This window comes from Cydia splendana, chromosome 23 (genome assembly GCF_910591565.1).
Source record: "Cydia splendana chromosome 23, ilCydSple1.2, whole genome shotgun sequence".
In the NCBI taxonomy this organism is placed as follows: Eukaryota; Metazoa; Arthropoda; class Insecta; order Lepidoptera; family Tortricidae; genus Cydia; species Cydia splendana.
The window spans coordinates 7170899-7188336 of record NC_085982.1 but is presented as its reverse complement, the minus strand read 5'-3'; the positions used below and the strand labels follow the sequence as shown (position 1 = coordinate 7188336).

The following is a 17438-nucleotide window of genomic DNA, read 5'->3' as shown; positions in this document are numbered from 1 at the left end:
TTTCAGTCGTATAATTGATTGTTGAACTGAGGAGTTAGTTACTGTATTAAGGAGTTATATTACCCGAACTCTCTACATTGCTTAATTTATTTTCTAAAGCTCGGAGAACCATATTATCGTATTCAACCCAGTGATTTTCGCGTACGTGTTTATAAGCTCCGATAATTTAATTAATTTGCTCTTTGCAAATATTTCATGGAAATTTTCAAGCAACACATCAGTAATCGTTGAAAAAGTAAGTATTAGGTACAAAAAATAATAATACAGTATTGGCTCTGTACCCCTAGAGTAAATTTCATTTTATAGTGAGTATAGCGTGACGTGACGTACGCGTCAGTGTCCTTTTGTATGGGATTTTGAGTTTCCAAAACGACCCGCTTGCCGCGCTGCTCAAAACCCCATACAAAAAAAGACAACGCAAACGCGAGTTCGCTCGTCACGCGATCGAATGAAATGTACACTAGGGCTTCTGTAAGCTAATTACCACTAATTTTGAGGTTAAAAAATTTTAATCTGTAAAAAAAAACGAAGCATAAGTAGTCAGACTCCTTCAGTTATTTTAGTTCGTTGGTTGCACACGGCAAATCAAATTTTCATAATATACAAAACTATAACTGCATTACAAATATTGTTCGCACAAAAACAGCGCATCGCTCCAGGACATGTTTTATGAGCCCCCAGGGCCCGATTCGAACCAAGTTCAGGCTCGAACTGGGGTGATATATTTAACACAAACTTTTGAAAAACTTCGTTTGAAGTTGTGAGTTGGAAATTTTTAATGTACGCTGAGAGATGGAAATTAACAAAGAGTTTAAGACAGATGTAGGTAGATAGCGAAACCGAAACAATGTATGGAAACGATCACCTGATTTTCATTCCGATGTGTATTTCTTATACATTTTTACTTTTGGCGTTTGGATATCATACGTGATATTTCGGTAGATATAGTACCCTTTTTTAGATTTAGTTTAGTTTAGTTTCATTTTTATTTTAGAATAGTTTGTATTTAGTTTAATTGTAATTTTAAGTTGTTTTTATTTATTGTTTTTTGGCATGTTTTTGTACCATATAACATATAAGTATGAATAAAAGTCTATTTCGGTTGTCATACGTGGATTACGTGGTAATGGAGGTAAAAGTTCTTTAAATACGAGTATAAGGTGAAATTAAGTCAGACCAAGACAAGTCTGTAACGATTTTGATAGCATACGCACTACGATTTGTTATTTCAAGCGTTTATGAAATTATAACGTAATAAATAACACTTGCACTGCGTATGCTATCAAAATCGTTGTAGACTTTTCTTGGTCTAACTCTAGATACTTACGCAAGTTTTTACTAAGATATGGTGGTGGTACTAGTGTTCGACATGCTAATGCCCAATAGATGACACCCTGCTGTCACCTCTATTGACCATGACTTAAGTTTCAAGATGACATGTAGGTACACTAGGTACTGGGACCGCGTCGAGCACCAGTACCACCACCTTACATGAATTTAATCCCTAAAAGTTACCAAATCGGCAGGAAAATATTTATATTGTATAATTTGTTTCCTTATTTCCAAAATCGGCCTCGTGGTTCAAAAAAACAATTGTAGCTCATATTACTCGGTTTCCTTTACTGCCCGCACTTTACGAGTTAACTTTGCGCAATGCGTCATCTATTCTATTCACTATGTAACTTAGGTTTAACTTAGATTTAAAATCTATTTCTAGCTCGACGGAACATCACGTATTCTATGAACTAAACTATTCAAATAGTTATTAGGTCGCACCTCCATACTTAAATCCAAAGCAGCTAACTTCCTTCACAAATCTTAAGGTATACGCCTTTTTGGTTTGAACAAACGAAGGTAGACATGAGTCAAACGATTGGCGGCATTCCAAGCGCAGTTCCATATTATTTTTTGACAGCTGGTAACATCACAAACACATCTGTTGGCTATAAAGCCCCTGCTACACGGCAGCCGTTAAGCTCCCAAACCGCGTGGCCTTGGTCTGTCCCGGACCGTGTAGACAGTTGTTACCAACAAAATTTCGTTTGACCTCCGGACGCCCTTGGCATGCGAGCGCGCGCCAGCGACCGCGGTCTGAGTGGTCGGTCCGGAACCGTGTAGCCGCCCGACGCCGACCGCACTAGGCCATTTCGCTTGAAGGACGCGCCATGTGCGCTCGTGTGGTTAATAGCCATGCCATGGGTACTCAGTAGCATTTCTAATAATTCATCAAATACTTTCCTCTTCATTCTCAGAAAGTTATGTATGTCCCCGTAGCGTAGTCCAGCGAATTCATTAAGTTGAAATGACTCAACAAATGCCGTTTTTTGGGCCAGCGTTTCATTCATATACCCTTTTCTTTTTTTACAAACTTTTTATTAACTTGCAATATACCTAATGTAAGTATGTAAATATGTTTTGACGGGTCAAATCTTGCAAGTTAAATTAGACCCACTTTCTAGTTTCCGATGGAGCTGAAAATTTGCATACATATATAAGTCGGGTGACAATGCATTATTATGGTACCATAGAGCTGATCTGATGATGGAGACAGGAGGTGGCCATAGGAACCCTGTGATAGAACAACGCGACCTAATTGTGTTTGGGGTTTTTAAAATTGTCTCGACGAGTATTAAGCCCCTGCTACACGGCAGCCGACAAGCCTACTAACCGTCTGACCTAGGTCTGTCCTTGGTGTGTGGGTCCGTCTGAGTTGTCTGGCTAGACGGTGGCAAACCACAGTGTGTTCAGAACTCGCGGACAGACAACACGTATTGCAAGCGCACAAAATGGCCCCTAACCTTTCAGAAAGTTGGTGTGGCATTAGTACCTACTCAGTGGCGTATGGCCCTAAGGGCGGCGTATGCCACCCCTGGCGGATTGCATTTTGTTTTTCTTCCTTCACTTCTGGGGCGGCAAAACTTATTGCCCGGGGCGCCAAATTTCATAACCTACCTACTCATATTAGTGCAATGACAAAAAAATAAGTTTTTGGCAAAAAAATAATATTTGGTACAAGCTTTTATCGCTGACTGTACTTTTCTTTCCAGAGGCATCTAAAGGGTGGTGTTCCACCTGTCCAATGTCAGTGCGACTCATTCCCTCATTAAAGCAAAATGTGAGACGCAATACACATTGGACAAAGAAATTGGATAGGAATACCACCTTAACTCATTGCCTAGGTACATATATCACTTGTGGGCTACGTAGTTATTGTATTTATTTTATTATTTTATTTTATTTGTTAGGAAAACTTACAGCTAGAGTAACAAGTTAGGTAATAACATAGAAACAGTAAGCCAATTACAAGTTTCCACAGGTAGAGACACAGGTTAAGGAGATATCTCGTTCTCATTACCTACATATATCACTATATCTCATCTGCCATACGAAATAGTCGAAATTAGTACCTAATTATCATCAACCATTAGGCCTAACGAATCCAACGCGGTCTCTGAAAATAAGAGAGCGTCTAGTCAGCGCTATCATAGTCTAATAAAACATGGTCTTCCATTCCCAGAGTGACACGGGGCTACGTCACAACAACATGGCCGCTATATATAGCGCTATCGCATATTATCATATAGCGCTGTCGCATGATGACGTAAGCCCGTGTCAGTTAGGTGACCTAGAAAAGACGGGAATGGAGTACCAGGCGGAGTATATTATTATACCATGAGCGCTATGGAAAATGGTGTCGCTCGGCAGTTGCACCAACGTGGCGTCGAGCAGCAGCCTTAGATTAGATTATATATAAACGTAGTCCCAATTTTTCTGTAATAGTTGATGTACTTACACATAGTAAATCGAAACAAATGAAGGGGCATAGTTATATTTTCCATATATTTCCATGTCAATATCCGGGGACGAAAATGGGGACTATGTCTGTATGGAGCTGAAGTCATCCACTATATCCCTTCAAGTGGCGGTCAACCCGTGAGTGGTCGGATCTAAAAGCAGTAAACTGGCGGCCCACCACTCACGGGTCAATGCGAAAACCAGTAAATACAATTATAGACTTAACTTTGTATGTTTTCATGTTCCTATCAAAAATTGAAATAATATTTAGAAGTTTGCCATTAACATCGCTACTTTTTATAAAAATAACACTTTAAACTCTCGATTAATGTCATTAACGGTCTAACCTAACGCGATTAAATTTAATTATTTAAATATTTATTGATAAGTACGTCGGAAAAAGGGAAAAATGGTTAAATAGATAAGTAATGAAATTTAATCGCGTTAGACCCGTTAATGACATTAATCTGTATTCCTAATGTAGTTATATGAAGCGTTGTTATAAAAACAAGTCGAATTTTCTTCCAAGCTATTCGTTGTAGCAGTTGGCAGCTTTGACTCGTAAATAAAATAGAAGGTTGTTTGGGACAAGGTTTAGCTTTAGTTAGAATAAGAAATTATGAAGTAATTTTAAAGTTATTGAAATTGATATAATAATATATAATATACTTATTATATGTAAGTGCAGCATCACAATAACCACTCGTAGGTAGTCACAAAACTCGCAATCCTGTAAAATATATACTTTGGCAAACCTACTTTGTCAGTAGAAAAAGGCGCGAAATCTTTTTTTTTATTTGGCGCATCGTTCTACAGATAGACCAATAGTGGGACCGGATTTTTGCACTAAAAGTTTTGATAATTCTAAAGATGAAAAAGTGATACTTATCTGACATGGGACATATTTTTAAGCATATTTGTAAAATATGAGGAAAAGTTAGAACGAGCGTTAGATATAAATTAGGTATTTATATATTTTTAGTAATGATTTTGTAATATTGAATTAAAGTGCAATGTTTAAGTTCCATCGTTTATAATATGTATGACGCTTTATAATGTAAAATTATTAGAAATTTTTTTAACGTGCTTCTTAGTCAAACTACAAATTAGCGTATTATTTTGTCGATATTGAATTAAAGTTTAATAAATCCACAACAACATATCTAAATTCTTAAGTTAATAGGCAAGCTAAAAATTTAGAAGAATAAGATATATGCTTTAGAATTAATATGCGTTTTTTGTCCTATAATATCTAATATTGAATTAGAGTCTGTAAAAATTAGTCTATTACTATAAAATAATATACGCAGCCATATTATGGAAAATAAGAAATTTCGGTGTGTAGCTTGCATTGTAATAGTAAAATATATTTAAAAAGGCGCGAAATTCATACATACGCCGCGCTGGTCCGTCAGTGTCGCCGGCGCGGCGCCCGAGACCCTATCATAGCCTACCTATACCTCGCCCCTCGCCTCGCCCCACCTGCCGCTCACAGCACTGTCTGTCTTTTCTTATCATTCATTTGTTTGTTTACTGTGGACATATATAAATTAGATGCGGACATTACGTGAAATTAAAGGGGTCCCTTTGTTTCCCATAAAGTTTTAAGTCATAATGTATTGTTTGTCATATAAGAACCTTCGGGCTCTCGAATTAAGGTTTATTTTTGAATGGCCTTAGTAGCAGTTTGATAGCGTTGACTCGGCTCGGAGAGTTGGCGAATTGGCGATTCATTCGCCGAGTTAGCGGATCGGATACCAAGTTATCAGTTAGTTTAGTGGCCGAGTTGATTAGGAAGAACATTTGAATTTCGAAATTGTAATAAAAATGTACATGATATTCACAACTATTTTTTACTATAGTTTGTCAAAGGACTGTCTCATTTCAAACATAGAGAGAATCATCATACTATCTTTGACATACACTAGTACTAGCACCCAAAAGAAAAGGATGAATATAGTTTTTTGTTTTTATTTACTGACAAATTGGTTTGACCGACTATACCTATTTCTGGTTCCTATTGTCATGTCCTGTCCTATTCAACGTCAATATCATATTATGTATATTATAAACCAACTGCTCAATATTACACGTATACATATTGAATATACAATAAGGTAAGTGACCTCACTTTATTGTATATTCCGTGTCGGCCGTATATGCCTATATACGGCCCACCTTAAATTAAAATGTTATTTTTTTTAATAAACAGGATATTAAGTACCTATGAAAAACTCACTCAAATAGGTATCTTATTTATTGAAGTTTCTTCATTATACCAAAATAGTTATAAAAATATTACGATACTCTTGGAAAATATACCTTTTATAAAAGTCCTATTGTGGGCCTTATTGAACACTAGCAGGGTATTACTTAATCCCGCAAAAAATAATAATTTTGACAGTAGACAATAACAGATTTTATTGTTTTTAACTTAAGAGTTATATATATACAAATAACAATATTTGGTACTTCACAACAAGAGGATATTTATAATAAGTTAAAAATAATTCTTTTGGGCCTTATTAACTAAAGATATAAAAATTGTCTAGTTTACGCGAAAATAGTAGGTAACTAAAGTCACTAAACATAAAGCTTTATTATTATTATGTTTTAACATCTGGGGGCACGGCAGTGCCCCCGCCAAGACGAGCAAAGCGCAAGGGCACTATCTACCTTTTCTCGAAGCGCTTCGTCGTTTTTTGGAACCCTCATAACTTGGGGTTGGATTATACTAGATAAACAAAGTTCTCGGACTTATTAAGCATATCAATTGCATAGCTCTTATACTTTAGATTTTATTCATATCTAAAAACTTCGATTTCGTCACTGACTCACTCACTTGATGATTATCAATACCTTTAGGGTACTTCCTGAAGTCCTCTAAGAAGCTGAAATTTGATATGTAAGATAGTTTTAGTACACAAACAACAAATAAATTCAAAAACTTGAATTTTTTAATCCTTAAGGGGATAATCTTGTATGGGGAATCAATAATCGCTGAACCGATTTAGTTGAAATTTGGTATGTAGATAGGTATTGTTATGGGGAAGGATATAGAATAGATTTCAATCTCAAAGTTTACCCTTACGGGCTGAAGGCAGATTTCAACCCCAAAGTTTACCCTTACGGGGTGAAGGGTTTATATGGGGAATCAGTAAGAAGTACATTGTGTAACAGATGCCCCCAGATACTTATTTCAGGATTTTTAATAGTAAATCACCCCCAACCCTTTAAATTAGGGGATGGAAGATTGTCATAAGCAACTTACAAAAAGAAGTGAAATCCCACCAAAAACATTTTGATGTAAAATGTTGCCCAGACGAAACCATAAGGCTCGCACTGTCAAAAAGTTATCAGATCTCTTGCCAAGCTTCTAACTCTACAAGCCCTAACTTCACTAGCTCTACACCTCGGCCGTTTCGTTTCTACAAGAACTATTGTATGTATAATAAAAAAACCGCCCAAGTGCAAGTCGGACTCGCGTTCCAAGGGTTCCGTACATTACACAATTTTAACAATATGTTTTTTTAGTGAAAAGTGAGTAAAATGTCTTTTAAAAACCCGTAGGGATCGGATCAAAAACTAAGTACTTAAGTCCGACTCACGCCACAGATTATACAATAGTTCTTACGAACTGATACTTATCTCTCAAACAAAACGCAAGTACCTACCGTTTTGATACCTACACAAAAATACAATGGAGTGACCTTCAACGCGCCGCTCCCCGCACCGCGCGCACCGGCACAACGCTAGGGTTGCTGACGCTTAGAAATGATAAATAAATACCCACTTAAACAGAGGAGTGAAATAAAAGGAAAGCTTAATCTTAAATTATACCTAATATTCCGATTATGCTTTAGTGTTTGCGAAATAGTCATTTTAAAAGGTCATATGTCCCTGCAGTAACCGCAGTGTTTACGCCGTTTTATAAACCGCGCAATAATCCCAGCAAGAATTAGTTTTAAAACTTCGTGTAATTTAAAACCAGATAGAGATTAATGTTACATAGTAAAGAAAAATAATAGAAACCCCATGAATAAAGGTAATTAATTATAAGTTAACCAGAGCAAAAATTAGTAGGCACTTTCCGGTGTAAACTTACTGTCGTTAAAATAAACATTTACCAAAATAAATTAAAAATTTACTACCTATTTCAAAGATATCTAAATCTATACATTTGTCACACATATTAAACATTACATGTTTAATTAAAGAAATTCAATAGTAGGTAGGTACCTACTACCCGCGCGATTCGAACTTTAAGATATCGCGCCGTTAGACTTCACTAGATATGAAATAGTAAAGATATGTGACGTTCCACGGCAAAAGGTACCTTATGGCGGCTGGCGCTTACGCTTATTATTATCGCCACTCCAATATTCAGTCGGGGCAATGGTACCTTTTGCCGTGGAACGTCACATATCTTTACTATTTCTTATCTAGTGCATTTCTAATTCATTTCCCGAATCCCGCCGTCCGTGTAACTATCGTAAAAATTGACAGTGCGGCGCGCGGTGACGTGCGTACGTGAGCGCGTGTGGCAACCAACTGGCTTGCTTTTCTACCGTGAACGGGAGCAGATTCGTAGGTATTAATCCGAGCTCGCGCAGAGAGTTCCATAGGCCTGCTCACGCTTAGCTCCACATTTCTAATAGGTTTTCCTGTCATCTATAGGTAAAGAGCTAATATGTGTATTTTTTTCATAATAAAAAGACCCAGTAGTTTCGGAGATAAGGGTAATGTAAATTTTTTGCCTGTTTTCTTAAATAACTTCTAAACTATTTATTTTCAAATTATGAAAAAAATATATTTGAGATTCTAATTCTAAAATGAGCCCCTTCATTTGATATATAACAGAGATATAGTTTTTTTTCTTCTATTTATCATTCATCTCAAAAGTGACCCCTTTATTTAAATTTATATTACATATTTACTTTACATGTATGTCTTTGGGTTATAGACAAGTTTCAACTTATTAGTCCAGTAGTTTCGGAGCAAATAGGCTGTGACAGACGGACAGCCAGACACACGAGTGATCCTATAAGGGTTCAGTTTTATTCCTTTTGAGGTACGGAACCCTAAAAATAATGATTATAATAAGTTTTTCACCTTATGCCCATGTGGCGGTAGCAAAACAGCCAAGCCACATATTTTGACTAAGGTGTAGAGTTAGTGAAGGGGCTTGTAGAGTTTGAAGCTTGGCTCGACAAGAGATCTGATAACTTTTTAACAGTGCGAGTCTTAGGCTTATGATTTCGTCTTAGCAACATTTTACATGAAAATGTTTTTGGTGGGATAATTTTTTACAGTATAAATATTTCTTCGTAACAGTTAGTATTATCTTTTAACATGATTTTTACTGTACATCTGGGCCCTATTTCACCAACGTGACAGGTGCGACATTTGTCGACATCACTGTTACTGACGTCACAGGCCTTTATAGGCTACGGTAACCGCTTACCATCAGACGAGCGGTGTGGTTGTTTGCCACCAACCAGTGTTGGGCGTAATTAATTACTCGTGTAATTTAATTACATGTAATTAATTACTCGTGTAATTTAATTACATGTAATTAAAATGTTTGTAATTTAATTACATAAAATTTAATTACATGTAATTAATTTTTCTGTGTAATTTGCAATTGTGATTACATTAATGAGTAATTAAATTACTCAATTACTTTTCATTTACCTTTTTAATAATATGCAAATATGAACAAATTTACTTGTAGTAATTATAAAGAAAAACTTTTATGAATTCCATTATACGCTGGATAACGTTATAACATATTTTTTATCCCTGGAATCATACCTTTACAGGGTACTATGTGACAAACCACGTTGAATGTGGCGGTCGGCGCTTACGTCGCGTAGCACCGCATTAGTTTGCACGATGCACATCCCTGGTGCGCCGGGTGCGGGCCAGCCCCAACCCTATCCTGTGTGTGATAGCGGACAGACTTGACTGCCCGTATATGAGACACTGCTGCGAAATGCATGTTTCCAGCAGTGTATATATATTGTAATAGTTAATTAGGTACTAACATTAGGAACGTAAGTCTACTAACAAATCTGTATGAGTCCATAGTTGCTCGAAATAAATATTTTTCATTTCATTTTCATTTCATTAGTTAATAGGGCGCCGGTAATAATGACGTAAGCGCCGACCTAAGGTGCCTTTCGTGTTGGACTGTAGCAAAGGGGGGGCTGGGACTTGGACAATTGTCACAAGAAATACGACAGTTGTCACGAAATTCCGACACAGAACTCATTTACTGTCATGAATTACCGAAAGTTCTTTGAAATCTTGTGTCAATTGTCATCATTATCATCATAAACAAGAAAGATACCTGTTTTTTGCCGATATAATAAAGTTTTTTTTTAATAATACAATGATAGTGACAAACAGGAATAAGGCCCGTCCGATGGTAAGCTATAACCGTAGCCCATGGATGCCTGTGACGTCAGCAACAATGTCACGTTGGTGAAATAGGGCCCTGGTGCTACATTACGACACCGGTGCTATAATAAGCACATTAAAACACTCCCTTTGGCCGTGTTTTAAAATTCGTCATTAGTTGCAAAATTTCAATCTTTCGCACTTCTATCGTAAATAACTACCTATGTATTAATAAAAAAAGTTACCTATAAGTAAGTAGTTACTGCCTTTAAAAAGTATAAGTGTCTGAATGTTATTAGACTTTTTGATTCTTTAAAACGTCTTTAGGTCAATAAAGCAAGTGAAAAATTATTAGAGTTAGACCAAGAAAAGTCTGCAGCGATTTGGACAGCCCACGCAGTGAAGGTGTTATTTATAAGTCATAATTTCATAGAAGTTTCTTCAAATCGGCCTTATTAATGAGAGATTAAAAATATTCAAAATTATCTAAAAATATTTTAATCTATTATTTCATCTCATACGTTCAATAAGGCCCGGGACTGGACCTTTTTACCTGCACTGACAGTGGATCTTCTTAGCAACAAGTACAAATTCAGAATAATAGGGAGCAACTGCTATTTTTGAATGCTGGGCCTTGTTACCCGCCGGGCCTCATATGCCTGCACCTCACCTACCTTATTTATTTGTTTTACAAGGGGAAAATTTGTTGATTAATCATGCTAATATTGATACCCAAACAAGCGAAACATTCTAAAATTGAACCACAAGCGTAGCGAGTGGTTCGTAAAGTTGAACCTCGAGCGTAGTGAAGGTTTCAAGGGACGAGGGTTAAATAAAATTTTCACTACATCAGCTCGTAAAGGCCCTCTTGATTGTTCGAAACGGATAAGAAGAGTGGCATTTAATTTGATGCAAATTTTGAGTTATTTCCGTAGGTATACTCGTAAAGCTCAGTTGGTTGGTAAAATTGACTTTAAAATGATAAATATTGAATAACGTTAGTTTGAAATTGATTTAAATGATAAAGTAAATATTATCGGAGATATATATATCGGATATCGCTCTTAAACAAAAAATATATGTCGCTAGTCATTTATAACCTAAAAGCGCCGAATTACGCAAAATTATATTGAAATGACACCTGTCTATTGAATTTGAAGAATACTTTAACAAGGGTGGTTATCTGTATGACAATGCACCTAAAATAATTTTCAAATGTATCTATTATTTCTATACTTAACACGATAACGAATTCTACGTAAACCAAACCGCGGGCAATCCCTAGTACATATAGAAATAAATAAGTGTAGGTAAGTTTCCATTAGTGTACCTACTATGAACAATATAACTATTTACCATTGATAATAATAATTTTTTTAACGTTTTGCGTATTTTTTACGGGCACCGCGCTAATCGCTAGCCCGCCACCGTCGATCGCTGCCTCCTGCCACGGCGCACAGCGCGGCGCGCGAAAACGCCGCGCGTTTGAAATGTAACTCAATATAAGCGCGGAATGCATACTTACGTATCAGTATTTAGTGTCGCCGTGATTTTATATTTCTAATATTTTGTGTGGGAACTAAGATCTTTATTATGACCGTGTAATATTAACTCTACAAACTTTAATTCAATATTGGCTATACTGCTTAACCAGAAATCAATATCTAGACAAGCACATTGTCTACATTTCTAATTTTTTACAAGTATACTAAGTTGATAGATAATATCGTAATTTTACAATATCAGCTACTTTAATTCTTTATTGACAAAGTAATTCGTGTTTTTACGTTCACCAGAAAGCAGCTGTTCCAGATTTCTAAAAACCGAATATTGTGAATAAATTAAAGTGTTATTGAACATGTTACAGTTTTTTGTAACTTTAATTTTATATTTACATAGTTATTTAGTAAAATTGAAATATTTAAATATGGCCGAACGCTCCACCTATAATTTTCTAATATTTTACATAAATGTTATTTAACATGCATGCAATAACATATCAAAAAAGAAAAAACTTTAATGTTATCAAAACCCATTTTTGTTCCACCGCTGGTCTAAGACGGAAATGGCTTGAAACAAGAGATGGGTCGCGGGTATTTACCCAATTTACCCACCAAGGTCGGCGGGGGGTGTGGTTGGGGGGAGCGGGTAAAATAGAACTTTTTCATATTTCTTGGAATCTGTCATTAATATCGAAAAGTGTTGTATGTTTGTACATACAACACTTTTCGATATAGAAAATTATGTCTACTTTAGTTTGTACTAAAGTAGACATAATTTCCTACAAAAAAGGTTATATACATTTTTGTCCTAAAACTAACTGTATTTGACTTATGAGCTTCCCAAGTTGTGATACTGCACAATTTTTTTTTTATTATCATTCATAAGTAGTCTTTATCTTCATCTTTCTAATGTATATTAAAAGCGTTTTAAAACAGTTCCGGAAGCCAGAGAATGATTTTACACGATTTTCATAATTGTACTTATATATAAAAATTGAACTTCACCTCATAGCAACCTTTTCGTAATTAGTTTGAACATACATTTTATGTAACATTATAAAAAAATAATTAAAATAATCTTATTTATACTCACATACCATTAAACTCATTAAATTTAGAAGAAAAATGAAAATACCCGCGTATTTACCCACGGGCAGGTAAATATCGGGTATTTACCGGGTAAATACCCGCTTTCGGGTATTTACCTGGGTAGTTACCATCTCTACTTGAAACCTATATTAAAACAAAAATGGCGGACAGGCCACGAACATCAAACGATCAACAAAGTTTTTTCCCGTACAAAAGAAACACAGGAAACTATATCAAGGAGGGGCAAAGTTTAGGTAGATAGATACGACATAAGTTATAAAAGTACGACACATTGGTTTTATAACTACGTTAATTGAAAATGAGTACAATAATAAATTTATAAAATAGGATATATACCTACATTAATAGGGGATCTTACGAACGAAAGCCTAGCTTTTAGGCAAACGTAAAAACATTCAGACTAAAAATATCTGAATAGGTATTAGGTATATGGAATTTCAACAATTTCAACAAATAGCTTATGTTATAATATAAACTTATTCATCCTTGGCATTATGTACAAGTGCCTGTATTATCAATATTATCATTATGGTTGGATTAAGGGAAGGCCTATATACAGTATCCGTATGCGTTTCCAACACCGTTGAGTTTAGCGCCGCGCATGGGACAGATACATCAGCTGGGGCCTGAGAGTGAGCGAGCGCGCAATCCTCGCTAGCGCTACAGCGCTTACCGCTCGCCTCTAACGAGTTTTCAGAGACGTCAAGCACGGATAATGCAGGTGGTCCGCTATCTAGCATAGGGTACATGTGTACACCTCGTTTTATATTAACGTTGCGTATACAGTAAGCAGCAGAAGTTGCTAAGCGGGCCAGGTGTTCAAAATGATCGTGACGCGACTTTATTGTTACGAGAATAAGAGCGTGTCAAAGTAATTTTGAACACCTCGCCCGCTTAGCAACTTCTGCTGTTCACTGTACCTACTTACAAAAATTACCTAATATCAAAAGTTGATTACGTACAAACAGCAACACTCCTAACTGTACATCGGTGGACTTTATTACAAAACGTAAAAGGTCCAGCGATGTACAGTTAACAGTGTGGGCGATAGTATAGCTAGACAAAAAAACCGGCCAAGTGCGAGTCGGACTCGCGTTTCTTGGGTTCCGTACATAAGTCCGACTCACGCTTGACTGCACACTTGTAATAGGTTTTCCTGTCATCTATAGGTAAAGAATTTTTTTGTGTATTTTTTTCAAAATTTTAGACGCAGTAGTTTCGGAGATAAAGGGGGGAATGGTCACATTTTGGCTATTTTCTTAATTACGAAGCATTTCAAGTTGCACGACGCACAATTTGGCTTCAAAACTGGCTTGTCCACGGAGTCCGCGGTGTTGTGTCTCAAGCAAACTGTACAGTACTACACTGATAGGAAGACACCAGTGTATGCGTGCTTCCTAGACTTATCAAAAGCTTTCGATTTGGTTGCCTACGACGTTCTGTGGAGCAAGTTAGAGTGCGAGACTGACCTGCCTGGTGATGTTATTGACATGTTTAAGTACTGGTACAATAACCAAACGAACTTCGTCAGGTGGGCGGACTCGCGCTCGGACTTGTATCGGTTGGAATGCGGTGTAAGGCAGGGGGGGCTGACGTCACCAAAATTATTTAATTTATATATGAACACGTTAATCGTTGAGCTCAGCAGAACCAAAATCGGATGTTCTATTGATGGAACATGTGTCAATAATATCAGTTACGCGGACGATATGGTGCTGCTGAGTCCATCGATTGGCGCTCTCAGGAAGCTAATCAGTGTGTGCGAGGACTACGCGGGGGCCCATGGACTCAGGTACAACTCGAAAAAGAGCGAGTTGCTAGTGTTTAATCCGCGCGGTAGCAAAGTTGACACAGTGCCGCCCGCTACACTAGGCGGAACGCAACTAACGCGAGTGTCAAAATTCAAATACCTGGGTCACTGGGTCACTGACGATCTTTCGGACAACATTGACGTGGAAAGGGAGCGTCGGGCATTGGCGGTCCGGAGCAACATGTTGGCGCGCAGGTTTGCGAGGTGTACTACAGAAGTAAAAACGACGCTCTTTAGAGCTTTCTGTCAGTCATTCTATACCTGTAGCCTGTGGGTCAACTATACGCAGCGGACCATCAATGCCCTCCGAGTTCAATATAATAATGCGTTCAGGATGCTGTTGGGATTGCCGCGCTACTGTAGTGCGTCAGCCATGTTCGCAGAGGCGCGCACGGATGGTTTTCACGCCATTATGCGTAAACGGGTCGCCTCGATGGCACGCAGGGCGCGGTCCAGCTCCAATAGCATCCTCAACGCATTAGCAAACCGTTTAGACTGTCCACTCACTAAAGTGCTTATCGCCCTACATGTCAGGCCCCGGATTGTATAGCATAGTTTAGTTTAATTTAATAATTTATACTATTTAATTTTCAAAATTTCAAAATTATCTATCTGGACATGCTTATATTATATTAACGTTGACATACCGACTTTAAATTTATATTTGTTTTTATTTTAATTTTTATTTAATTTGTAATGTCTAAATGTGAATTTTGAATTTTTGAATTTTAATAATTTAATTTTATTATGACTTAAGTGTTAAGTTAATTTAATTTAATGAATTTGTGATTTATTATTTATTTTTAATTCTTTTTGTAATTTTTATGTATATGGACTGTTTGTCTGAAATAAACGTTACATTACATTACATTACATTACATTAAATAAGTTCAAACCTATGTATTTTAAAATTATAAAAAAACATGTCCATCTTTGGGTCACGAATTTACATATGTGTACCAAATTTCAACTTAATTGGTCCAGTAGTTTTCGAGAAAATAACCTGTGACAGACGGACAGACAGACAGACGCACGAGTGATCCTATAAGGGTTCCGTTTTTTTCCTTTTGAGGTACGGAACCCTAAAAATGGAATAAAATATTCTATTCATTAGGTAGCAAATATATTTGAGTCTATTTAAGAAAATATAATTATTTCTTTGAATTGAGATCATTAGCGAAATTACGTAGCCTCAAATTCTGACTTAGCTATAAATGTACTAAGAGTCTTAATTTGAAAAGGGTACCTAATAGTATGTACTTATATCAAAAGGGATCTTAAGAGTTGTATTTTGTGTAGTTGTATTTGTATTTTCAATTATTTTACACGTATTTAGTAGTACCGAATCCAAAAAAACCGGTCAAGTGCGAGTCGGACTCGCTCACGGAGGCTTCTGTACCATTACGTAAAAAACGGCCAAAAAAAATCACGTTTGTTGTATGGGAGCCCCACTTAAATATTTATTATATTTTGTTTTCAGTATGTGTTGTTGTAGCAGCAACAAAAATACATCATCTGTGAAAATTTCAACTGCCTAGCTATCACGGTTCGTGAGATACAGCCTGGTGACAGACAGACGGACAGCGGAGTCTTAGTAAAAGGGTCCCGTTTGGGTAAAAACGGAATTAAGATTAAACACGTGATCTAAAATATTAACAGAATAGAGTCGGCCCAACCTAACTTTGCAATGACAGAATCTGGACCCACCCGCGTAAACGTCAGCTTCTGTAAGAATTTGCCATTTATTATGGCACTTCACACAGTGAGTTAGCTTGGCCCTACTATAATTGCATGTTATTTAGCATCACCCAGACGTATGCAAATGTCGCACGCGCCGCAGCGGCCCCGACGGCCGGCGCATCGTAATAGACGACCTTCATTTGGCCCTTGCAGAATTTCACGTGTATGTGCCTGCAAGCTACGAAACACAACAACAGGAAAAATATAGGACAATTGACTATAGTCTGTATGTATAGGTATTTAAATAAAAGTAAACAATTTGTATATTTTCGGGTAGTTCTAACATTTATTGGTTAACCAACCAAATACAAAACCACCTGGAGCTGTCACTGAACGGCCTGACTCTAACCTACATTATTTGATCATGTACCTAATGTTTTCATCCACCCTCAACTGGCTTAAGGAGCCATTTGAGGGTAGATTTGTTTACTTTTATTTAAATACCTAAAGATACAGAGTATAATTTCCTATGGAAAAACTAAATTGGTACAGTCGACGTCAAAGATGTTTACATTTTTCGCCTTATTACCAAGGCGTAAGGTCTAAAAGTGTAAACATATCTTTGACGTCGACACACAGCTAAATGTTTTTACGCTTTGAGTGATTCTTAAGTCTCCAAAAACTAACTACAGGTTGATTTTGTTAAGTATGGTCAGCATATCTCAACCTTTCTTTATGAGGGCGACAGAAAAGATAAATATCGCGCTATCATGGTGTCTTGCATGTTGGCGACTACTGGGGATGCCTGGAGATACTTATTATAAGATGGATTAATTTACTCAAAAGTCCTCACCACCTCACCTTCCCACTAACTCACTAGTGAAGATATAATAGTGAAGTATACACTGAGAAAAAAAACTAACAAAAACACACTTAGAATTACAAAAATAAAACTTAATCCGGGGACAAGGAGAGTCAACTAATAGGAACAAATTGACTTTTGCAATTTCCATTTAGTAGGAAATACAACTTCTATATTTGTAATTTGAAGTATGCTAGAGTAATTTCAGAAATTTGGTTTTGTTATTCCGAGAGGTGCTTTAGCAATATCGGAGGTGATGACGTCATGGGTGAAAACT

At 36.7% G+C, this 17438-nt stretch overlaps 1 protein-coding gene across 1 annotated transcript; it reads left to right on the top strand.

The window, feature by feature from the left end:
• Nucleotides 1-14157: 14157 nt before the first annotated feature.
• Nucleotides 14158-15169, top strand: LOC134801748 (uncharacterized). The gene has a single exon (XM_063774345.1). The coding sequence runs from the start codon at nucleotides 14300-14302 to the stop codon at nucleotides 15167-15169; it is 870 nt and encodes a 289-aa protein (XP_063630415.1). The 5' UTR covers nucleotides 14158-14299.
• The last annotated feature ends 2269 nt before the right edge of the window (nucleotides 15170-17438 follow it).